At 45.0% G+C, this 25973-nt stretch overlaps 1 protein-coding gene across 3 annotated transcripts in view; it reads left to right on the top strand.

Moving 5' to 3' along the window:
* KCTD1 (potassium channel tetramerization domain containing 1) overlaps nucleotides 1-25313 on the top strand; it is a 183361-nt gene extending 158048 nt beyond the window's left edge. For all 3 annotated transcript variants that reach the window (XM_032602750.1, XM_032602751.1, XM_032602748.1), the window contains exons 3-5: nucleotides 4044-4188; nucleotides 20071-20376; nucleotides 24334-25313. In XM_032602750.1, the coding sequence (XP_032458641.1) occupies nucleotides 4044-4188; nucleotides 20071-20376; nucleotides 24334-24492 (610 nt within the window). In that variant the 3' untranslated portion in view covers nucleotides 24493-25313. The remainder of the gene's footprint in view (nucleotides 1-4043; nucleotides 4189-20070; nucleotides 20377-24333) is intronic.
* Nucleotides 25314-25973: the final 660 nt, after the last annotated feature.

Raw genomic sequence — 25973 nt, forward strand, 5'->3', positions numbered from 1 at the left:
GGAGAGGCCACAACAGTGAGAGGCCCGCGTACCGCAAAAAAAAAAAAGATAGTATGTTTGCAATTTACTTAGAAACTCCAGAGGGGGAGAGGGAGGCATAGAGGTACAGGTGAAACAAGACTGGACAAGAATTGATAGCTTTAGAAGCTGGGTGGACACATGGGGGTTCATTATATTATTTTCTCTGCTTTGGCATAAAGTTTGAAACTGTCCAAAGTAGAATGTTAAAAAATAAATGTCAAAAAAAAAACTTGTGGAAGGAAGGTTCAATGAGTGTTAAAAAAAAAACAAACAAACAGCTGTACATCATCCGGAGCAAGCTTGGTCTTGGTCAGTTGAAAAACAGGAATGTTCTCAAAGGTTAGCAAACTGTAATCAGTTCCACATAGTTTTCAGGCACCAGAGTTTACAAGTCACTGCAGTTGATTTGTAACTCCATTCATATGTCCACAAGAAATACAGCCTGTGTCGATGTTCCCCTCTATTTGCTTAGCCAAACAATGCTTTTCCACAGCACATTCAATCTCGAAACCGACCCAGGACCCCACTTTACGATCACTGGCACCACCCGGTCTTTCCGCATTGTTTTCACAAATTCAAAACCTCCTCCTTTTAAAGTTAGCAAAAATCTGCAGCAGTGTCTCTTTTTTATTACATCAAACATTTGTTGACCCAAACGCAGGGACTCTTTCTTCTCCCAGGGGCCTTTCACTGCAGCCAGGAATGTGCATTCATGTGCCCACGGGTTCTTCCTTCCCGATCCCGCCGTCCTCCTCCTCTCCAGCTCCTTCCGCCCCGCGCAGAAGGCGGGAGGGTTTTCCCACCAATTTCAGGCCACGCCCTTCCCACCTTCTGGTCCGCAGAGCGCGCCCTCCCCAGCCTGGCGCGAGCTCGAAGCGGAGGTTCCGGGCCAACGCAGGTTCCGGGGCTTCGGTGGGTTTCTCATCTAACGCGGGGAGTCCAGTCCTTCCAGCTTCTCACCCCCTTTCGTCTTGAATGATTCCACCTACAGACTCCATTTTTCTCACTGCCTCGCCCAGAGGTCGCAGTCACCTCCCTGCCCCCCCCCACCCCACCCCCTACCCCACCCGCGCTGGGTCTCCTTTCAGATTTCCCTCCTCTTTCCTTTGCCTCTTTTCCTATGTCATCCAAGTCAGATCTGAAGGCGCTTCTGATTGCAACTATGCGCAATTTCCCGTGTCTGCTGGAGGTGGGTTTTGTTTGTTTTGTTTTGATGGTATCCTAAAAGCCGCTTACACAACGTTTCTCCTGTCTTGGAAAGGTCTGTATCAGTACACTTAAGCCAAGATTCTTCCTTTTACTCCTTCAGTCCTGTTCCCTACAGTGGCCGCAGGCTTCTAAGAACTGTTTTCGTAGACATTGTAGTTTTCGTTTGCTCCTTTGGGGTACCTTCTTTTGCTGTGTTCTTTTTGAGCGTGCCATGACTCTTTTTGTATTTTTCATCAACTCTGAGAAAAAGGGTACCTTTATAAAAGAAATGGAGACGCAGAGAAGTTGATTTACCCAGATTACAGCTAGTAACTGGCGGAGCCTCATTCCCCTCCTCACTCAGTCACTGCTTTACCCATTCACTCCGTGAAGATTTATTTATTTTATTTAATTAATTAATTTATTTTTTGCGGTACGCGGGCCTCTCACTGTTGTGGCCTCTCCCGTTGCGGAGCACAGGCTCCGGACGCGCAGGCCCAGCGGCCATGGCTCACGGGCCCAGCCGCTCCGCGGCATGTGGGATCTTCCCGGACCGGGGCACAAGCCCGTGTCCCCCTGCATCGGCAGGCAGACTTCCAACCACTGCGCCACCGGGGAAGCCCGTGAAGATTTATTTAATCACTCATTCTGTGCTGGCGACCTTCCAAGTCTAGATTTTGAAATTGAGTATTTAAAAATTAAAGGGATTTATTTAAGAATAAAATATTTACTTTTCATCTCATTAGTGAAGTGACTTGTAATCTTTGATATTAATTTACATCAGGCCACAAAAATAATCAGTGTACACGCTTGGATTTCATTATAAAACTCTTGCTGAACAAATGTAAGGCAGAAATGAAAACTCTAGACGGAAAGCTTTCATTCAGCAGTGGTAATTCTTTTCATTCCAATCATTGTAGGGAGGCCCCTTTAAGATCAAACAGACTGTGCCCAAATCCCCCAATGCTACTTAACTAGTTGGGCAAGTTACTCATCATTTTGAGCCTATTTCTTCATCTTTAAAAGGAGGATAATGGATTTGTTGCATACATAAAGTGCTTAGGTGAGTGTAAGTTATCTGGAAAACAATAAATATAGTTCCCTTTTCTTCCCCTATCAACTGTAAATTTATCATTAACAGTGAAGAGTAGAATGTTTTCATAATAGGCAAAGAAGTCTTATTCTTTCCCATCCTGCACCAAACTGTCCTGGAAACCGTATAAATGCGTGACAAAATGTGTTTTAGTTTCGCTGCCTCTTCTTTCTATAGTCTACCATTTGATTGATGTGTTTATGAGAAATGAATGACAAGGTAGCATGTGGTGCAAGAGTCCCAGGATGGTTGTAACCTACACCCTGGATGATCACCCACAATTCGTGGGAAGTTGGATGAAAAGAGTAGTTGAGAAAAATACATTGAGTTTTAAAAATATGATCTGACTAATTAGTTGCTTTCTTCTTTGCGCTTATTACCTTCAGGTAGGACGTGAGTTTTCTAATTATCTTTAAAAGATTTTTATTGAAACAGATTCACAAGTCTTTCTTTTTGGGGAGGGAGGGGAGCAGCTTTCCTATTTGTTGATTGGTTTGTTGTATTTTAAGAGGGATGGAATTGTCGATTTACCATTACATCTGTCCCATTTCAACAATAAGATTAGAAAATTTCAAAATCATCTTCAAGTCAAAATCATCATCAAAGCAATAAAGTGGTGTTTCAAATCAGAGAGAGACTTGTTATGAGTTCTACAAAATCTTTTCTTAAAAAATGGAACCATTTTCCTGCCTACACTGTTCATGAAAATCAAATGCACCTCTTGGCAAAGGAAGAGATTTCAAGTGTGTAAATTCTATTTTCTGATACAGGATATTTATTTGTCATTAGCCAACACTCTACCTGTTCATACTATAGATGTGACTGCTTTCTATTAACTGAGTATATACTGAAGTGTATAGTTTCAGCCTTCCTTAAAGAGATAAATGATAATGGATACAAAATGCTTTAACTGTAGCACGCTTTTCAAATGTTAACTGTAAAGACGAAAAACATATTATAGATTCCTGTTTTTAAAAATTACCCATAGCCACTTAATGTTTCAGCACTAGGTCATACTTTTTGGGTGGTCAAATGTTTATATTTTATAACGATTCTTGGCTGTTACAGATGGTTTTTGCTGAGACCTAGGAAACTAGACTGCATATTGTTAATGGAAAACATATTCTCTTAGATGAGTGATATTCTCAATTATTGTTTTTTATAATTAAATGTAGATGTTAGCATATAGGCATTGCTTTATTTTTAGAAAATTTGGGAGTTATGGGTAGGGAAAGATCAGAAAACAGATTTCTTAAAAACAAAATTGCTTTTTTTGTAGAATCTGTTTAAAAGACACTTTGGAGCAATTATATATATACATATATATGTATATATATGTGTGTGTGTGTATATATATATATATATATATATATATATATGTATTATAATGGCAGAGAGGGTTGTTTTAAGTAACACAGAGGGAAAGAAATGATCTTACATTACAGTGAAAGCACTTAGCCATAATCACCATGTCAGGACATCTTCTTTACAGGTAAAAGACATTGAATAATAGAATTTACTTGAGAAAGGCTGAGACTGTTTTGAATTGTCTGGTCTTGAGATATTTATCAAGCAGGGGCCAGTATTTCTCAGAGAGCCATAACTACTTAGTGGGTGATTTTCCCGGACTGCCATCTTCAAAAGTGCTACCTTTGACAGTGACACAAAACAGTAGCTCTCAGTCTTAGCGGCCGAACAATTGATTCTAATTGTCTTCACTGTTCCCTCTTTCCTATCACAGAATCGGAAGACTTTTTGATGGTACAGAGCCCATTGTTTTGGACAGTCTCAAACAGCACTATTTCATTGACAGAGATGGACAGATGTTCAGATATATCTTGAATTTTCTACGAACATCAAAACTCCTCATTCCTGATGATTTCAAGGTGAGGGATTCATATTAAATTACCAACAGCATAAATATGTGCTTTGTTTTGATATGCTCCAAAAAATATTTCCAGTTCTACGTTTTTAACATACACCAACTCTAATGGCATCAGGTTTCTGACATGGTTATACTGTCTTAATGAAATAGCGTATATGGTCATTAAAGTTTTACATGGCCAAAAGAGGACAGCTTTTATGTGAAGAATAGAATTACAACTCATTTTAATAGATTGAAAATAAGTTGGTTAAATTCAAAGCTTATTTCTGACAAGTCTTAGGTAGAGAATAAAAGGAAACCTCCTTAGCTTAATAAAGACTTTTTCTCCCAGAAATTTAAAGGAAGAATTATACTTACCAGTAAAATTTTAGAAGCGTTCCCTTTTAAAGTTACTAACAAGTGTTAAAGTTAGTCCTACATGGTGCTGGCAACTCTAGGCAATGAAATTAGACATGAACGAATAGAAAATGTTAATATTAGAAGGGTGTATACAAAAATGTTATCTTTGCAACTGTTAATACTTCTCTAAATAGAAGATTCTAAAGGATCAATTAAATACTATTACAACTAATAAAGAACTCATTAAAGCATCCACATTCAGGGTCAATACATTAAAATCAACAGCTTACCAATAGTAGAGCAAAAGCCAATTATAAAATGTAATGGGAAAATGTACCACTAACAGTAACAACAAAAATTATAACACCCAGGAATAAACTTAAGAAATATGCAAAGCCTGATTAAGAAAACTGCAAATCTCTACATACAAGTTTAAAACAAGAATTGAATAGATGAAGAGACATTCTCTGTTCCTGGTTGGGAAGCTTCAATATTGTAAAGATGTCAGCTATGCCCAAATTAACTTATACATTCAGTGCAAACCCATTTAAGTCACAATTTTTTTAAAGGAAATATGACCCATTTATAAAGTTTTTGTAGAAGAAAAGAATGCTTAAGAAGAGCTAAAAAATATTTGGTGGTGATAGTAATGGTGGGCAATAGTGGAAGTGTCCTACCAGACATCACAACATACTATAGCGCTACAGTGATTAGAAAGTGTGATCCTGACAGGGCTAAATTATACACATAGATCAATGGAGAAAAACAGGGTTTGGAGACAGATGTGTGTGTATGTAGGAATTTGATATATTATAAAGGTGGTATTTCAAATCGGTGGGAAAAGAAAGGAATAGTCTGTAATTGGCAGTGAGACAATTGGCACTAAGACCTTTGGAAAAAATGTAAAGCCAGAGCCCTATCTCTGTCATAAGGTCACCAAAATTCCAGGAATAAACATAAAAATTAAAGCTATAAAAAGTATTGGAAGAAAATAAAAAGGAATTTCCAAAAGTATAATTTTCAGGCACTGAGGGCCTACTTAAGCAAGACTTACTACCCAGAAGCCATCCTTAAAAAAAGAAAAAAATTGTTGAACTAAAGATACCATATACAAATAAAAGACAAGTGTCGGACTAGTTGAAATATTTGCAACAAAAAATTAATATCCATCATAAAAGAGCTCCTAAAAATCTGTAGGAAACATGCAAACAACCTAATGGAAAACATTTTAAAATGTAAACAAAAGTTTCTCAAAGAAAAGAATAGAAATTGCCAATAAACATTTGAAAAGATATTCAAACTCTCTAGTATCAAAGAAACAAAACTTAAATGAGATACCCCCTTTTATCCATCAGATTGGCAAAGATTAAAAAATTGGTAATATATAGTATTGGGGAACATACAGTGTGGTTGGGAGTGAAAACTAGTAAACATTTTTGGAGGACAATTTAGTGGTAGTTTTAATTTAGTTTTCATTTAGCAATTCCATGTCTATTAATTTATCTTCTAGAAGTAACACATAAATATGCAAAAATAAATGTACACAGAATGTTTATTATAATTATATTTGTAATAGTAAAAATTGGACACAATTAAAAAATGTTCAACAATGGCAGATGGTTACAAATATCACACACTGTTCATACTATGGATTAGTTGATGTATGGGGGAAAAAATCACCAAGATTTTTTTCAGTGAAAGCATTAAGTTGCAGAATATGTATAGTATGTTTCTATTTATGTAAAAACTTATGGGTATGTATGTGTAAGTAGATAGAAAAATCTAGAAGAATAGATCCCAAATTAATAGGGGTTCGGGGGGGCTCTCATCCATCCTCTCCTTCAGGGCTTTGACCTGTAGGGTATGGGCCAAGGATGACTAGCCACATGGAAAAGAGAGTGTAGAAGGGTCATATCATGTACGCATTTCTCTTACATGAAAACAATATACATTTGGCAGAAAAATAAGAGAATAATAACTGTAACGAGTGTGTGCAGTTCCCCGCAGCCCTGGAATGAATCGGAGGAACTCTTGTGACTCTGTTGCGCCCCAGCCAGTTGGGGGTTCCCGGGGGCCTCTCAGAGCGGGCCTCTCACGGTGCTGAGCAGGATTCCAGGGTTTACGGACATTGGAAGGTGGTTTGTGCAACGTGGCTCCTAAATGCAAAAGTCGGCAACTTTACCAAGGATGGTCTCTTCCGACTCAGGAAGGAAAACGTATTGCGAGTCTCTAATACGGCGCCTTCCTAGACGGTGTTCAAGGATGCTCTTCAACGTATACACTCTTCTCTCTACTTGCCCCTTCCTGCCTTCCCCTCGTGCCACGCCATTCATCTGCGAGCATCGTCCGCAGCGGCCGCAGGGGACTCTCCGGGCTCCAGCCCTCAGTCTAGGGCTGGGGACCCACCTGCTTAGACACGAGGGCAGAGCGAGCCGACGGGTTTAGACAGCGGGGCCCTCGCTGCAGGGACCCCCGGCTGCAGAGTTGACAGCCGGCCGCTTGGCACACCAGCTGCAGCGGACGGGAGCTCGGAGGGAAGTCTTCTAGAAAGCAGGCAGAAGCCCTACGTGGAGATGCGAAGCGGGGCTGAGTCCTGCACTGGGCACAGAAGGGAAGGAAGGAGTGGGGGAGGGGGAGAAGCCTGCTGCGCGCGGGCGGGTCTTCGGCAGGGACCCCAGCCTCTCGTCAGACCCGGGCGCCGCGGGTGGCAGGCGTTGGCTCCCAGGTTAGGGCTGGGAGAGCAATCGGCGAGTAGAGAAAGGGCTGAAAGAATGAGAGCCAAGGGTTCCTTCCTCTCTGGTGTTTTCCTAGAAGGAAGGCACTAGGAGTGGGAAAGTGGGTGGAGGAGAGAAATTTCACCTTTAGTCCTATTTGAAGGTGATTGCATTTCCAGACGCCCACTCAGAACAGTGACCTGGATAGTTCACTGGCTCCTTAAACGAGCTGCCCACCCAGGGGCTGGGGGGGTGGGGCACCGCCTCCTCCCCGCCGCCAGCACCGTGAAACCCGCTCCTCTCCCCTTGCGTCCTATCCATCTCAGTGAAAATGCCAGAATCCACCGTCCTGCTCCAGGCCCTACCCTCCCACATCCATCCATCGGTGGCTCTGCCTAGAGTACCCTCCGGATACTTCTCGAATCAATTCACCCCTCTCATCTCCCCTCCCTAGTCCAAGGCCCGGCAACTCTCTGGATGACTCAGGGTCCCTTCATAATTGGTGTCCCGTCTCCCACCCTTACCCCTTCTCATCCACTCTCCATGTTGAAACCAGGAGACACTTTTTTCCATTAAACTTTTTTTTTTTTTTTGGTATGCGGGCCTCTCACTGTCGTGGCTTCTCCCGTTGCGGAGCACAGGCTCCGGACGCACAGGCTCAACGGCCATGGCTCACGGGCCCAGCCGCTCCGCGGCATGTGGGATCTTCCCAGACCGGGGCACGAACCCGTGTCCCCTGCATCGGCAGGCGGACTCTCAAACACTGCACCACCAGGGGAGCCCTCCATTAAACTTTTTATTTTCAGATCATGGTCGATTCTCATGCAGCTGTAAGAAATAATGGAGAGATCCTGTGTTACCCAGTTCCCCCCCAGTGTAACATCTTGCAAAATTATACTACAACCTCACAACGGGGATGTCAGCATTGTCACAGTCAAGGTACAGAACATTTCCATCATGGCCAGGATCCCTCCTGTTGCCCTTTTATAGTTATGCCCTCCTCTCCCTCCCACTCCTCCATCTCCCACCCCATTCCTCACCAAGGGACACTTTTGAAAAAAAGTCGTGACTTGCTCCTGCTTCAAACTCTGCAGGAGTTTCCCATGCCTTGTTCATGGAGCAAAGCAGCACATCCCCGTCAGAGTGCCCAAGGCCCCTGCCTACCTCACCCGGCTCTTAACCTACACATGTACCACACCATCTTCTTGTTCACTTCAGAGCAGCCCACTCTGTCTGCTGCTCTTTCCCTGGCCTTAATTTGTCACTTAGGGCTCATCATATTCATCACTAAGCCATCATGTGCCTACTCTAGCTTAGATTTGCCTGTATCCCCGCTTCTCCGTGGTCACACACAGTGTATTTGTAATGATTTGTCTCTGTTGTTTAGTGCTGTGTACCCAGCTGTGTGTTAGCAAATGCTTTCAGCTGCAAGTGTTGAAATAGCCAATCAACAGCACCTTAAACTAATGGAGATTTATTTTTCTCACATAAGAAATCAGAGGTCCATGGCTGTTGGCAGTGGTATCTGCTCAGTGATGGTATCAAGGACAGGACTCTCTCTTTTTGTTTTGTCATCCTCAGTGCTGACGTTCTGGCCTCATGCTTGTCACCTCAGGGTCTTAAGGTGACTGCCACAGCTCCAGGCATCACATCCTCATTCAAGGCAGGAAAAGGGGACAGAAGGCTTATAACTCACAAGACTTCGTCCTTGTCAGAAGATTCCCAGGTTCTCTTTATATCTCATTGGCTAGAACTGAGCCTCCCCTAGCTGCAAAGGAGGCTGAAAAAGTGAATTTTTTTCTTTTTCAACCTCTACAGTGAGAGAAATGGGCAAAGGCTAAAGGGTTGGGCATAGCTATTGGGGAAGCTAGCCAGCGGTGTCTGTCACACTAGCTCAGCCCTGCACATAGTAACATGTAAATATCTGTGGCATAAGTGAATGAATACACGGATGGATGAGTAAATGAATGAAGTGAGTCTCACATTCAAACCAGATTCTCATTCATACCTGGTCATATACTTCCTTATATTTGAACTTTGGATATTTTGTATGTATATCCTGACTCTTTAACTACTTTGTAAGAGTCTCACAAACAGGATCATTTTTAGGTTTTTCTAGAGGACATTGTGTGCTGGACACGGAATAATTACTTAGTATTAATTAATTTAAACACAGCCGAAAAAGGTCAAAAGAATCATAGGCGACCAGAAGCTAACTATAAGTAGGCACTACACTTCCATTTAAAATCATATAGGACTAAATGGAAATTATAAAACATGTATGTATGTAATATCATCATCCTAAACTACTTGTCAGGGTAATATATTAACTTATAATTTCCGTGATTAAAAGAGATGCAGGGCTTCCCTGGTGGCGCAGTGGTTGAGAGTCCGCCTGCTGATGTAGGGGACACGGGTTCGTGACCGGGTCCGGGAAGATCCCACGTGCCGCGGAGCGGCTGCGCCCGTGAGCCATGGCCGCTGAGCCTGCGCGTCCGGAGCCTGTGCTCCACAACGGGAGAGGCCACAACAGTGAGAGGCCCGCGTACTGCAAAAAAAAAAAAAAAAAAAAAGAGATGCAGACTCCAGGGAATATAAAACAATTTATGGGGAATTACAGTCAGAAAATGATAATAGCCATTTTTTTTTAGTTGCAGTATGTTCCAGAAACAGAGCTAGGTGTTTTAAACACATTTAAATGTGGCAGGCATTATTTTTCCTCCAAGAATATTCAGGTTAGATGCTGGGGAGAGAAAAACTGCATGGGAGATAAGCTGTGGCCCATTCCAGAGGACAGTCCCTTGAGGACTCACCCAGTCACCACCCCCAGCCCCCTGCCCCTGGCTAGGATTGGGATGGGTGCTTCTCTGTACCTTTGGTGCTCCCTTGGGATTCCAGAGCTCTGAAAGACCTGCTGTTCATCAACTCCAAGCACAGAACACACCCTTTAATTGCCTCAGGTTTTAACTGTAGCCCACACTTGGGGAAAAAGACAAAAAGCATGTCAAATGAAACTCACGTATCCCAGGGCCCTGCAATGTTTCCCACAGAACCTCTGGGTGACAGACAGGCTGTAAATTACAGAGAGTCTGGAACCTGGCAGAGCAGCCAAAGAACAGGTGATGATGGAGGTACATCCATCGCAGTCTGTGCGAATCACAAACGTGGGCGCACACAGATGGGCTCTGTCTGCCCGTCCCTGAGCAGTACTATAGTGCTTTCTTCCTTGGCAGAGTTTATCTCCTGACCTTGGAAAAGGGACACGGCATTTGGCTTGTGGAGAGAATCTCTCTTACTGGGTTTTCAGGGAAGCAAGCATTCCTTGATGACCTGCTCCCCTCTCCAGCTATTTAATGCTGGCTTGAGCAAATGCATGAAATCTTGAAATCACAGCATCCTACGACCCTGAAAATCTCGTTCTGCAAATGTGCTGTCTGAGCTAGATACCCATTTAACAATTTAGATAATTTCATACTTCAGAACACCACTTAAGTGACCGCTGCTTGTGCGCTGCTCCCACTGAAAGGCGTTGGAATCTTTTCTCTAGATAAGTGATTGTAGAACTTCTCTGCCGTGTTTTATTATGGATAATAATAAAACTTCCCTTCATTTCCCCTCACCCCTAATTATACTGATTTGTTCACTGTTGCTCTATTTTCTGCTCACTCCCAGGCATGCATGGGCGTGTGTGTGTGCACACACCCATATACACACGCATGCACACAGTTGGAATTCCCAGCACATCAGGAGTCCAGAGCTTTGGTTCCTTTTTTGATGGGGAACCACAAAATTACCCCTCTCTAGGCTTCTATTCTGAACCCCTTTGGTAAGTGCCCGCATGTTGCTAACATCTTTTGTGGTCTCTGGATAGATGTCTCCCCTTCTTAGATAAAGAAAAATTTGCTAGCAGACAGCTTCCAGCTTACCTCTCCCTGGCTTAAGTTCAAAAGTCTATTAGTTATTTCTAATAACCTTTTAATACTGTAGAAGAAGTATATCTACGTTGTAGGAAACCTGGAAAAACAGACAAGCAAAAAGAAAAGTTTCAACAGTATATTCCCACCACTCAGAGATTGCCGATGTTAAAACTTTAGTGCATAGGCTTCTGGGTCTTTTGCTATGCTTATTAGACAATATCTCTACCTTTCCATTTTAATAAAATTTTATTTCCTCTAATACTGCGACCATATTCAGATTTCCCTGGTAGACCCCCAGAATGTCCTTTCTATGTGGTTTTTTTTTTTTTTTGATCCAGGGATTCTTTATTTTTTATTTTATTTTTGGCTGCATTGGGTGTTTACTGCTGCACGCGGGCTTTCTCTAGTGCTGAGCGGGGGCTACTCTTCATTGCAGTGCGCAGGCTTCTCATTGTGGTGGTTTCTCTTGTTGAGCACAGGCTCTAGGCGTGTGGACTGCAGTAGTTGTGACACGCGGGCTCAGTAGTTGCGGCTCACAGGCTCAGAGCACAGGCTCAGTAGTTGCAGTGCACGGGCTTAGTTGCTCTGCGGCATGGGGGTTCTTCCCGGACCAGGGATTGAACCCCTGTGCCCTGCATTGGCAGGCAGATTCTTATCCACTGAGCCACCAGGAAAGTCCCTTCTGTGTGGTTTTTCCAAGCTGGTATCTGATCCGAGACCTCGATGAACCTAGTTATTTTATGTCCCTTCCTTTTATTATCTAGCATAGTCCCTTTTTATATGATGCTGACTTGCTGAAGAGACCGGGCCACTTGCCCTACACAATGTCCCACCATCTGGATTTGTCTGGTTGCTTTGTCATGTGAGCTCATTACGCTAAGCTCTCATTTCCTGTAAACTGCAACTTGTATCTAAAGACTTGACAGGGTTAAGTTAAATATTCTGGTGAGAATACATCTCCAGTGATGTTGGGAACTTCGTATTACGTCACATTAGCAAACACATGTGGTTGAGTCACCACTAATGATACTAGGAGTGACCATTCAATCAGGGTTCGTTTTGTGTTCCTGTAGTTGCAACAGAAATGATTCCTGTCTAGCTCAGAGTTTCTCAGCTCACAGTATTAACATTTCGAGCCACATGACTGTTGTGGTAGGGCTGTCCCATGCATTGTCGGATGTTGAGTAGCATCCCTGGCCTCTACCCACTACATGCCGGTAGCACCCAACCCCTCCCAGTTATAGAACCAACAATGTCTCCAGACATTGCAAAATGTCCTAGCTTAAGGAAAAGAGGAAGGAAGGATTTATGGGAAGGATTCTCGTTTATCTCACAGAATCAGTGGGAACATTCTCTCAGGGGTGGAAACACCAGGGCAGCTCTGAGGACCTTGGTTGTGGGAGTCTGTGGGCTTCTAGACTGCTGCCCTTAACCTGGCTCTGCCCCAGCAACGCCAGGGTCTCTCTCCCCTTTTTTGGTTCCACAGAGAGACCATCTGATTGGCTCCACTTGGCTCCGATGCTGGTGCTTTAGCCAATCAGCTGCGGCAACACAGACATGGCTTCTAGGTACTCATTCCTGAGGAACGAACTTTCTCAGAGGAGGCAGAGTGCCGAGCTGGGGAGACCTTCCCCCCCACCCCGCCGGAAGTTTCTTCTTCCCTAGCACCTGAGAGAGTGCCCACTCAGGATGTCGGCCCCCGCCTACGGTCTCAGCTCTGCCACCTAGAGTTTGCGTCCCTGCTGAGGGACTGTTGCTCCTGGTACGCCTGCCGAGGCCCACTTCTCTCCCTCTCCCCAGGACGCTCCCTCCGAGGCAGGACAAGCTGCAGTAACCAGAGGTAGCAAACAGCGCCAGCGCCCTGTCAGATAGCATCCCAGCCCTGGCCACACGCCAGGGTGTGGCTTCCAGATGCTCATGGATCTGCCTTGGGCTCTGCCCTTGGCACCCTGTCAGATAGCATCCCAGCCCTGGCCCTCGCCACACCTGCACAGCAGCCCTAACTCCTGCAGCCTCGTGACCCGGTGACTTGCCGCGCCAGGGTGTGGCTTCCAGATGCACATGGATCTGCCATTGGCACCCTGTCACTGTCACCTGTGGACACTTTAGCTTTTCTCTGGGAGAGTCAGAGAGGTGGGGTGTGGAGACAGTGGCCGGGTAGAGAAGGGACCTTGCCACCTCTCACGTTACCTTCAGTAGCTATCAGGGCTGGGCATCCTTGGCCCAGGAAAAGGAGTGGTCGGGAGGGGCTGGAAGATGGTGTTCAGATGGTGCTGAACAGGGAAGAAGACTCCTGGCCGGAAGTACCAAGTGGTAGCAGGGCAAAAGGAGTGAGTGGGCCAGTCCTCCTGGGCTTTGAAGAAAAGGAAGGGGTTTGGGGGCGGGGAAAGCAGACCAGGTGGAGCACAGAGGAGTTTTAGGGCAGTGAAACTACCTTGTATGATATTATAATGCTGGATACATGTCATCAGACAGTTGTCCAAACCCACACAGTGTTCAACAGCGAGAGTGAACCCTAACGTGAGGACTTCGGGTATGATGTGTCAGTGTAAGTTCATAGATTGTAACAAATGGACCAGTCTGGTGGAGGCTATGGATAGCCAGGGAGGCTGTGCATGGGTGGGGGGAGGGGGCATATGGGAAACCTCTCTACCTTCTGCTCAGTTTTGCTGTGAACAAAACTGCTCTAAAAAAAGAAAATTGAAAGGAAGGAAAAAAGGAAGGAAAGGAGGGAGGAAAGGAGGGTTACAGAGCCAGGGAAATTAAGAACCTTAGAGGTCCCAAACCTCAAACACTGAAAAAACTGTGATGGCCCACCTCCCCCTAAAAAACACATGTTTTTAAAGCCAAGTTTTCTAAGGATCTGTTTTTGTTTATGATTACTACATGGATGCTATTGTTGAAATGTAAAATATAAAATCCTTTCATTCCCCCTTGTTTTCTTGGCGCCTCCTCTTTGCAGGTGCCCAGATACATACATACCCTGCCTTCTGGGGAACCAAGCACGGCCCGAGAGACCCGGGAGCAGGACCCCCTGTCCCGAGCGCGGGTGGGAGAAGAGCTTCTAGAGCTCCGGGGAGGAGTTGGATGCATTCCTCGTAGAAAAACCCTCTTTGTGCCCACGGTACCTAGTATGGCCGCTGCACATAAACAGGTCTTAAAATGAATGAGTGAGTGGCTGAGTTGCCTTTTGAGTGGAAGGACCTGTGAAACTTCAAGTACATTAGGTGTGAAATAAGACTTTCAATGGTTTTGTGGAACTAGAAGCCGTGTGTGGTAGGCTGAGTAATGGCCCCCAAAGGTGTCCACATCCCAATCCCCAGGAACCTGTGAATGTCACCTTACGTGACAAAAGGGACCTTGCAGATGTGATGAAGTTTAAGGGTTTGGAGATGGGGAGATTATCCAGGATAACCCAGGTGGACCCAATAGAACCACGGGAGTCCTTAGAAGTGAAAGAGGAAGGCTGGAGGGTTAGAGTCGGAGAAGGTATCAGGAAGGAAGTGGTGTGATGGTTAGCCATGAGCCAAGGAATGTGTGGGCAGCCCCTGGAAGCTGGAAAACACGAGGAACCTGATTCCCGCCATGAACCTCCAGAAAAAGAGGCAGCTCTGCCAATACCCCGTCTTTGTTCTGTGAGACCCGTTTCAGACTTCTGACCTCCAGAACTGCAAGAGAGTAAATTTGTGCTGTTTTACACCACCAAACTTGTGGTAATTTCTGACAGCAGCAGTAGGAAACCAATACACTGTGTTTATCACTTTCCTCCCTGTATGGAAAGTGTCTTCTGAATTCAAATATTTAATCAAGAAATAAGCTTTGGGAAAACGGCCCATCTGCCTTTTGGAGTCCACGCACATTTACTTTCCTGTTCCGTGTACTTCTCTCCAAGGTCTCAGGGAAGCCCAATGTATTCACCTGTAAAATGAGATCTTCATCTTTCTGCCTCTCAGAATTATTGCAAATCTCAAAAAAAAATTCTTTTTTATTTTAAAAATATGTATTCTAGGATGTTAAATTATTTAAACAGGATAATACGTCTGTGAATAACCTATCTTTTACTGAATATGAGGCTAAGCAAGAGATGGGGTGGATGCTGTCTTAACGAGAGAAGGTAAAGTCAGCGTGGGAGCAGAGAAGAGTAATGGCTACTAGAACATTCTGGACTTGCTTTGCTGAAAGCAGACACGGATGCTTTGGATTCACTTCCTTCAAAAGAAGAACTGGGGCCAAACCTGCTTCAGCCCCGTAAACGCCTGCCCATTTCCACCTCGTCCCTTGGGAACAAGAGGCTGGGTCGTCTAGAGTTTGTAAAAAGCCAATGAAAGGAAGGCGGGCGTCTTCAGATAGGAACTGAGTCTTCAGGGAAAAAGACTTCAAAAGATTGAGATACCAGAAGAGATGAGCACAAGGCCAGAAAATCTAAAAGGAAACAGGATAAACCCTAAACAACGTGAAATGTAGACGGTAAAATTATATGATCCTGACTGAGGAAGGAAAGGAGGATGAGGCTTCTGGAGAGAGTGGCCGTGGAGACTGAGTCTGTTCTGCAGGGAGTTCTCGGATGAGACGGGAGGCGGGCGTTAGGAAGCAGAGAAGGACGGGTGTAAAGGAGCCTACCGTGAAAAGAACAGCCAGCGTGAGCTTAGCTGTGCAGAAAATGGTTACAGGGTGACCCTTCTGGTGCTCGGGCTGGTGGAGGACGATGCTGGGAGGTGAGTCAGAGTGGGGAGCCAATGGCCACGCCAAGTGCACGCGCTCAGCTGTTCTCCAGCCCTCCCTCCCTAGCGCAGAGGGCGGCCCCGTCCTGCAGACCAGATGGTGCGGCGGTAAAGGAAGAAGTGGAGCCAGGATAGTCAAGAGACAGTAAAAGAACACCTGGCAGCTTGAGGTAGTTCAAGGCTAGGCCTGTGAGATGACGTCCCAGGTGCAGGATGACCTTCAGGAGAGCCCTTTTAATCCTTCACTTTACCGACCCCTAACTAGCAGGGTCCTTGAGCCGCCCTGAGCAGGGCCAGAGGGCTGATAAGGCCAGTGTTCCCCTCATCTTCCAAGAGCGGCTAATGATAGCTGTGAACAACATTATGTAGGGAGGGGCTCAGTCCCTGGCGGACTTCAGAGTGGATTATTACACACTTGCTTTGTGAACTCAGAGGAAAGAAGGAGAAGGTCAGAGTCAGCGTAGGGGGGACTTGTAACCCAGGCCCTGTTAGTCTCATTACTTCGGGGTTATGGTAGACAAACTGGTAGATCAGGGTGTTTGCACGGACACAGGCTCATACCGTAGCGGGGCTGGAAGCAACTTGAATGCGATTGATTCCACTCGCTTGACAGGTAAGTACACTGGAGCTCTAAACAGTTAAGGGGACTAGCTGGCAGTATGGTGACTTGGAGCCCCTCCCAGACCTCCAGCCTTTCCCCTGGAGTCCCACCCAAACACACAGTATTTCAACAAGAATCTAACAAATGCCACAGTTATGGGCTGGATTACAGATTGTATAACCAGGTGGCAGCCAGAATCCAGAGACTTAATTTATTAGCTGTCAGCCTGAACAAAGCCCTGTATGTAGCCCTGTCCTCTCAGTACTTTTAGAAATGATTCACACATAGAAACAGGACACCCAGTTCAAAATGACACAAAAACGAGAGGGAGACCGAGAACATGGGTGAAAGAATTTGAATTTTCTCAGTACCTTGGAACAAACTCAGAACCTACAGTATGTAATTTAAAGAGGGATACATAATGGAGGACTTAAAATTTTTCACAAAAGCGGAATGGGGAAGACCTAGCTCCATAGCAGCTTTGTGGAAAAGGCGTAGGGATTTCACTGCGAGCCGAATAAGCAGAATGTGAAGAGAGTAATGGGACTGTGGGGAAGGCAGGAAAGCTGATATGACCGTATGCCGTGTGGTGGGCAGAGTAATGCCCCCCAAAGACGTCCATGTCCTAACTCCTGAAAGCTATAACTGTGTCACCTCACACAGCAAAAGGGACTTTGCAGATGTGACTAGATGAAGGGTCTTGAGATGCGGGGATTATCCTGGATAATCCAGGTGGACCCAACATACTCAAAGGATCCTTACAAGTGAAAGAAGGAGGGGAAAGGGTCAGAGTAAGAGGAGGAGATGTGACAACGGTAGCAGAGCGGGGAGCGAGGCAGGACCAGAAGCCAAGTGGTGCAGGCAGCCTCTGGAAGCTGGAAAAGGCAATGAAATGGATTCTCCCCTAGAGCTTCCAGAATAAACAGCCTTAGTGATTCATCTTGGACTTCTGATTCCCAGAACTATAGGAGAATAAGTTCATGTTGTTTTAAGCTACTAAACCTGTGCTCATTATTACAGCAGCCACAGAGAACTAATACAGACTGCATTCATAGCAGTTACAGTGTCCAGCCAAGCAAAGGTGGTGCAGTGCACTCATGAGATCACATCTGAAATGTTAGGTTCCATTCTGGTTTGGGTTTTAGGCAGCATGTTGACAGATTCAAGTACAGTTGACCCATGAACAATGCAAGGATTGGGGGGGCAACCCTCCTCGCAGTTGAAAATCTGCATGTGATTTAATCGGCCTTCTGTGTCTGCAGTTACACATCTGCGGATCCAACCAACTGCAGATCATGTCACACTGTGGTACCTATGTAGTGAAAGAAGTCCACATGTAAGTGGACCCGTGTAGTTCAAACCCGTGTTGTTTAAGGGTCAGCTGTACATACTAGATGTTGAAGAACTTCGAAGTCATAACAAATGAAAGGGAGCTGAAACGATTGGGTATTTTCAGCCTGAATAATATTTAGACATAACAGTTGTCTTCAAATGTTTGAAGGGTTAACACGTCAAAGATTAAGATCACTGAAACCCCAGAGTGCGGAATTAAGAACAAATAAGTTGAAGTTACAGGAAATTCAGGTCATTCTAACAAAGACATTTACAACAATCACAGCTTCAAACAAAGTAAATACTGTGCCTTGTTAAATAGTAAGCTTCCCACCTCTGGAAGCATTCGGTCAGAGGCTGAATGATCACTACTTAGTGACATTAGAAAGGATTCCTCCATGACTCCAAGGGTCAAGGTTGGTCAAGACTGCTGTGAGCAGTTTTAAGATCTGAAGACTTGATGGCATGTTTTTCACTGGAGTCCGGATTCTTTTTCATGCTAAAATTTGTAATTAAATCTCACAGGAGAATAAAAAGCAGTAGCATTGTGTAACTCTCAATACTGTTTAAATCTCCTTGAGAGCTGTCATCTTGATGAGTAAGATATTAAGGTCAGTATGTCACGGTTGGTGGACTTCAAAGATGACCAGGGCACGGTAGTGGGGTCCCCAGGTTGACCAGGAGGAACCTGCAGTTCCCTCACTCCTACCCTCAGGCTGGGCTGGTCTGGGGGCTCGGTTCTGCCCTCAGAGCGACCACACTGCAGCTTGGTTCTCAACACCTCAAACCGAGCAGTATCTCCTGTGAGATAGGAGGCGAAGTAGGTGAAATGAGATGATTGGAGCAGTGGGTTGCTCTCCTGCAGGGAGCCAGGCTCCTGTAGTGATGGGGTTGCTAGGAGACGACAGAGTAAAGCAGCAGCCCCTTCTGCTGATCAGCGTCCAGGTCATGTCTTACACCTGGCCCGAGTTAATCAGCATGGAAGGTAGACGATCCAGCTAGGGACCCACTCATACTTTCTTGCCCCTCCAACTCTGTTTTCTGTGGAAGCCTTGAATAATGCTCCAGCTGTTGATTTGCAAGAAAAAGCAAAGTGCCAAATAAAGCAGCTCTCCTGAAGTCATGCCCTCCTATGCTCCGTCCCGAGGCCTCTGGCGGCCCTCGAGCCCTGGGCTCAGGCATTGGCTCTCCTGCAGGCACGGGGCACCGCCTGCCAGCTCCAGCCTGTGGAAGGAAGGAGAAATGCGTGTCGGTTGATTAAAATGTTCTCAACCGGCGTGTCTGGACAAGTGTCCACGTACCTCACAGCCAGAGATGATTGTGGCCATAGCTACGTTTAGACATAATATTGACCTGCTTGATAACATTCTTCCTGAGCTGCTGCCTCTCCGTCATCCTCTTTTGTCCTCCCATTCAGTGGCTTGTGTGTGTTTTAATAGATTTTTTTTTTAAGACAAGAGAAAAAGAAACCACGCCCGAAGACTGGGTGACTGCATTTTCAGAAGTGGACTAGTTTCCTTTCCTGCACATCTGTCTTTCAGCAGCCCAGGCCTGAGGCTCTCTCACTTTGTTTGCCTCTCTCACTTTGTGATGGGGGCACCGAGGGCTGGTGGAGGGCACTGCGTCCTCCATCAGCCTCCCCCAAACCATCACCCATCCCGCAAGTTTAGGTAAAAACAGCATGCGTGCCCTCCAGGTGCCCATCCACCCGCTTTCCAGCCCCACCTCCACCATGGCCCTGCCCCTCCCCCTCCTGTGAGACGTTCTGGAGCTGCCACTGAAGGTGACAAGGAGCATAGGCTCCTGGTGAATGGTGCACAGCTCTGCCTCCCCCGCCTCGACCCATATAGGCGTTCCATCCAGAGGCCATAAAGTGGATTCTCATGGACACAAACTGTAAACACCCAAAGGCATTTTTCTACAAAAAGAGAAAAGTCTTGGTGAATCCTTTCACATCCTAGTTTTCTCATCTGCAAAATGGGAATAAAACATGGTTCCCAAGTCACTGGGCAATTATGGGGATTTCATGAAAGCACTTAGAACGGTCCCACCTGCCCCTTAATACCCTTAGCTCCTATTATAATCACTGAATGAATGAATGCAAACTGAGTCTGTACAAAAGTGTTATATAAGTGAAAAATTTACACCCAGATTTGATTATTGAAGTAACAGGGGTGAAAAATTCACCTCTCATATGTGGACATTTTTGGCACCTTAAGTTTGCATTTTACACTGTGAAATACCTTTTTTTTTTTTCAGGACTACACTTTGTTATATGAAGAGGCAAAATATTTTCAGCTTCAGCCCATGTTGTTGGAGATGGAAAGATGGAAACAGGACAGAGAAACCGGTCGCTTTTCTAGGCCCTGTGAGTGCCTCGTGGTACGTGTTGCCCCAGACCTCGGAGAAAGGATCACGCTCAGCGGTGACAAATCCTTGATAGAAGAAGTGTTTCCAGAGATCGGCGACGTGATGTGTAACTCCGTCAATGCAGGCTGGAATCACGACTCAACACATGTCATCAGATTTCCACTGAATGGCTACTGTCACCTCAACTCAGTCCAGGTATAGTGTCGTCACACACTGTGTGGCATCGAATGTTGCTCTTAATGCTGTTATCTTGCCTTCATGTGGTACCTTTCCTCCAGAGAGCTGGAGAACCCTCACATGGTTGGGGGGCGTAAACTGTTCACCCCTCTCTCTACAGCAGTCATTCAGTCATTCCACAAACGTTTATTGAACATCTACTGTGTGCCGGGTGCTGGTATGAACACTGGTGATACAGAAGGGAAGAAAACAGACAACAGCCCTCTTTTCATGGAAAAGAGGGAATTATATTATGGGAATGGGGGTGGGAGGGTGCAAACAATAACCAACCTAAATGATGGGCAGGTAGTGAGAAGAGGATGCCTAGGGCAGGGTATCCTGGCAGGGGGAGCAGCAGTTCTGAAGCCCCCAGGGTAGGAGCACGTGCTTGACCTAATGAGGAGTATCAGGAAAGCCAGCGTGGCTTTAAGTGAGTAAAGGTGGGGTGGGTAGTGCAGAGCCCCCCCAGGGACAGATGGTGGAGTGCCCCACAGAGGGTGGGAAGAGCTCTGGGATTCTTTGTTTTGGTTTCTTTGGGGTTTGGTTCCCTTGCTTGTATGAGTCAAATGGAAAGCCATTTGAGGATTTTGAGCAAGAGACTGACATGTTGTAACTCGTATTTGAAAGTGAATATTCCAGCAACAGGTGGAAACCAGGGGGAGCAAGGGGACCAGTTAGAAAGCTGGTCCAAGCAATAACTGAGAAGTTTCCGACTCTGAATATCTTTTTTTTTTTTTTTTGGCTGCACTATGCGGCATGCGGGATTTTAGTTCCCCGACCAGGGATTGAACCCGTGCCCCCTGCAGTGGAAGCACGGAGTCTTAGCCACTGGACTGGCAGGGAAGTTCCAAAGTAATTTTGTTTGTTTGTTTTTCGTTTTGGAGGCACCGCACAGCTTGGGGGACCTTAGTTCCCTGTCCAGGGATTGAACCCCGGGCCCTCGGCAGTGAGAACGCAGAGTCCTAACCACTGGACTGCCCTGAATATCTTGAATGTAGAGCTGACAAGGTTTTCTGACAATGGCTCTGGGTTGTGGGACAGAAGCAAAGATGACTGAGATTTGTGTTGGAGGAACTGGGTGAATGGAATTAGTATTTTCTGAGATACAGAAGTTTATGGGAGAAGAAGACTTAAGGGCAGAATTCAGAAGTTTGGTTGACAAGGTGTGAGGGGCCACGTGCCTTAGATGATGGTAACTGTGGTCACCGTCGTAACTGACGCGTGCCAGCCCTGGGCCAAGCGTTGTCCGTGCTTGTCTTCTTACACCAACCCTAACAGGTAAGCACTGTAAATTCCGTCTTGCTGATGAGAAAAAGGAAGCACACCTGGGTCTTGACTCCAGGTCTGTGGGATTCAAAACGATTTGAAGTCAATGGAGTCAGGGTTTGGGGGCTTTTCTCTGTCTTTTTAGTTGGAACGGGTCCATGGCTTTATTCAGTATTGAGCCAACAAAACCTCTCCCCAAACTCCAAGACTAGAAGCACCCACTCTACCATTCTGCCTCTTGAGGATGGTTTCACAGCTATTTATCATTTTAAAGTTTTGTGATCAGGTGTCTGAGAGCAGAGTAGAAGGAAACTGGCAGACACTGAGCCCTGGGCATGCCAGAGGAAGGCACACACCCCAGCAGGCAGCGGGTGGCGCCTGGGCTGTGCAGGCCTGGAGTCGCACCCTGGACCGCCCTGTGCAGTTCCTGAGCGGGGCCTCAGCGATTTAGAAAAGCCTCTAGAGCCCTGAAAGCCTTTGCCCTCCTCCCCGTGCCCTGCCCCGCCCCCCTCCCCCAGCTCTCTCTAGACAGCATTTCATTGCTTCTCTAGGGCCCCATCCCTAGGGCCACTGAATAACTATCAGAAATTCACAAGCCTGACACGTTTCCCAGTCATTTGAGTCTGATCAGATGTGGATTTCCACCTGGATTAACTTCGTCATGTGACATGGCCATGCGAGCTCCTGCCCCATCTAGAGGGCAGGCACCGTCCTCTAGGCGTTCAGAGGCTTTGGGATAAGGCACAGGAGCCCTGAGAGCTACCCAAGTGATTTTAATATTCCCAAATGATCACTAACTTTAAGGAACTTTGCTATTAACGAGTTGTGGCTTAAAAAGGAACAGTCAAGAAGCATACATAAGCTATCTGCATTACACTGGAATAAGCTTTACCACCTTCAGGGTAACATTGGATCATATTGAATAATTATCATATGCATATTAGACCCTCTGGGGATGAAGCTTAGGGACTTCCTTATATTAGCAATTTAGCGACCTAACAACACTGAAAGACAAACGGTATGAGTTAAGTTCTTTATTCTTCAGCTTCCTCTACCTTTGTAATTTCTCTCCTGATCAAGGCAAAAAAATCCTTTCCAAGGCAGTGGTTTGGCCAAGCAGGCTAGGGTGCTTCTTGCTGACAAGCTACATTCCTGCCTCTACTGGGGAAATCTCCTGAGAGTGAGCTGTTCACCTTTTTACTCACCTGCCACCAAAGCACATCTTAATGTGCTTGATTCTGAACTTAGAGATTGTTTTCTTCATAGCGTCCTTCTGCCGCCTGGTGTGCATATGCATTGTGAATTTATGTATAGAAGTAGACAACTGCAGGGAAGAGTGTTCATTTTGTTCCCATAAGGACTTTTTTTTTTTAATTTGCCACCATTTGAGGTTTTAATTTTTAGAATGCATACTCTTGCTTTCCCATCTCATCTAGTTAGCTCTTTTGCAAAATAGCAGATTATATTACATGCAAAAGTAGCCAACCAAAAAATAATTCAAAAAAAGACATAGTAAGGATTCACTGTAATTACATTTTGAGAGTTATTTGGTAACATTTCACTTTGTTCCAAAAATTTTAAAAATTTGAGCCAGGCATTTTTTCTAAAGTTATGATTGAGTCATCTCGCCTTTAGAGTGGTGTAGATATAATTTAATTACATCCAGAATCCTGGCAGGGAACATTTACAAATCTAATATTTGTTGGATTCCTAAATAAACAGAATGCTGTAGATCAGTTTCCTGTATTTCTGCGTATCTAAGAGTTGCAGGAAATGTTTCCTGCATTCAAGTGTGTCAGACAAGTAGTGACAAACCCAGGGATCTTTCTGGCATTAGGTATTTGATTTCAAAATCAGAGATTATATGGGTTATGTTTGTATGAGAAGTTTAGAACATCTTTATTTTTGGATATATTTTCTAATACAGATCATATACAACCATTGCATTTATTCTTGCCTCCCTGGATACACTCAAGGCAATAGAACTATTTCAAAAGCCACAAACTTGAAAGCTGTAGATAGACCTCCACTGTCTTTAGTAGTCCATTTCTTCTGCTGTTGAAATTGCATCAGTCTTTCAAGCTGAAATATATTAACTCAGTTTCAGGAAATTTGAACAATGGCCCAGTCAAGAGTGAATGAGTTGAGGCTGAATCACCGACCGAGTAAATTCAGATAATATCACTGTCTCTCCATAGTCTTTATCATCTCATCGAATATATGTTAGTGGTAAATGAGCTTTGAAATGTGAACCCTCTCTTTCTGCAGAGAAGGTGGAGTTGCACATTGCAAAAAACATGGGATTTGAGGCCAAAGAGACCTAAGTTGGAAACCCAATTCCATCACTTACTAGGAGTGAGCCTCAGTTTTCTCATCTGTCAAATGGATTAACTCCACCCATTATGCAAGGTGGTTGTAATGAGTAAATGAACTTGGCATGTGTAAAGCTAGCGTGTGAAGGAACATTTTAGGTATTAAAAACGTTTGCTCGCTCCCTCCTGCCCTGTAATCCAGAGTTTTGTTTGAAAGCAGAGAAACAGAGATTTAAGGGTTGGATAAGATGAACCAGAGCTGCACATGATCTCAAACTTGGGGACAGTCTTTGGGCTGTTTATGTGGCCAAAGGACCTAGCTCACCCCTAACTGCCTGCTTGTATTGGTCCCTCACAGGTCCTTGAGAGGTTGCAGCAAAGAGGATTTGAAATCGTGGGCTCCTGTGGGGGAGGAGTGGACTCATCTCAGTTCAGCGAATACGTCCTGCGGCGGGAACTGAGGCGGACGCCCCGTGGACCCTCTGTCATCCGGATAAAGCAAGAGCCTCTGGACTAAGTGGACATATTTCTTATGCAAAAAGGAGAAAACATACACAACAAATAATGCAAACAAGAAAGGGACATTTATGTGCAGTTGGGACAGCAAACCAAGTCCTGGACCTAAAATTTAATAAAAGACACATTTATATCCAATAGAGACCACACCTGTATTCATATGGGAACAATTGGAATAGTGATATCCTCAAGGTGTAAAAAATATATAAATATATATATATATATGTCAAAAGGTAGGAAATGCAAAAAAAGAAAAAAAGGTGGTAGCTACAGTTGGTGCTGTGATGGCCGTGAAGTGTCCTGGGCCTCCCAAGGCCTCTGACCAATAAACAAGCCACAAGCAGTGAGGACGCATCTCCTTACAGTTTCCATTGCCAACAGCCATCCATTCTTTCTTTTTCCTTTGTCCTTCTTTTTCCTTTTTTAAAAAAACAAGAACACTTAGAATCGCATTTCTTTGCATATGGAAGTTTCATGTCTCTCTTTAGACAGGGGACTGGGCAGGACTTCAAAAACAACTCTCACGCGCACACTGCATTCGAAAGACGTTAGACATGAAATTTTAAACGTAGTTTGTACAGAAGTCACACTTTTTTGTCCGCCTCACAGATGTGAACATGACTTTGTTTTTAAACCGATCAGTTTTGCAAAGGGGCCAGAATTATTACTTGTTAGAGTTGCTCCAGTTTGAGTCTGCTGCTTTCCTACAGTTTTTCAAATTTTATAATGTATTAAATACAATAAACTCTGTTTAAAAAATAAGGTCTGTGTGAAACACACGTGTTGGGGCGAGGCGGTATTAAAACGAAATTTTTCTATTTTAAAATTTTCTGTGTCGAACATTAAAAAGAGGCCTAAAAGCTGAGGCCATTGTTGAGACCCAAACCCACTAAAGGATAAGGATGTCGACCCTCCTTCTGAACAGTTCTGTTACTGCTCAGTGTTAGGGTGGGTGCTTTGTTATTCTGCATTGGTTAGCAAGATAAACCTTCCTTCCTGTGAGTTTACAAATTTCAGTTCTCTCTTGCTGCAGAGCGAACCACACCCAAACTTAGCAGCTTACAACATTTTCTTCTCTCTCTTGATTCTGTGATCCTCTTGTGTGGATTGGCCTGCGTGTGATGTCATCTGGGGCGTGGCCGGGGTGCCAATCCCCACTGGCCATGGGCCTCTTCATGTGGTTTGGGCATCTCCCAGCATGGGAGCTAGGTTCCAAGAGGAAGGAAGGAAGACACGGTCCCCTGGAAGGCCAGGCCTGGAGCTACTCAATGCACTTCTGCAGGAATCTGTTAGTTCAGCAGATACAGAGCCAACCCAGATTCAAGGAGGGGCAGGGGATAAAAACACACCTCCTGTAGGGGAGAGTGCCAAAGAAGTTGTAGCCAAATTGAATCTACCATAACACCTGTCCAAAAAAATCCAAAAAGTAAGGCATTAATGGCTTTGGAAGAAGTAGGGGAAAATCTCAGGGCCAGAATGATG

This window comes from Phocoena sinus, chromosome 14 (assembly GCF_008692025.1).
Source record: "Phocoena sinus isolate mPhoSin1 chromosome 14, mPhoSin1.pri, whole genome shotgun sequence".
In the NCBI taxonomy this organism is placed as follows: domain Eukaryota; kingdom Metazoa; phylum Chordata; class Mammalia; order Artiodactyla; family Phocoenidae; genus Phocoena; species Phocoena sinus.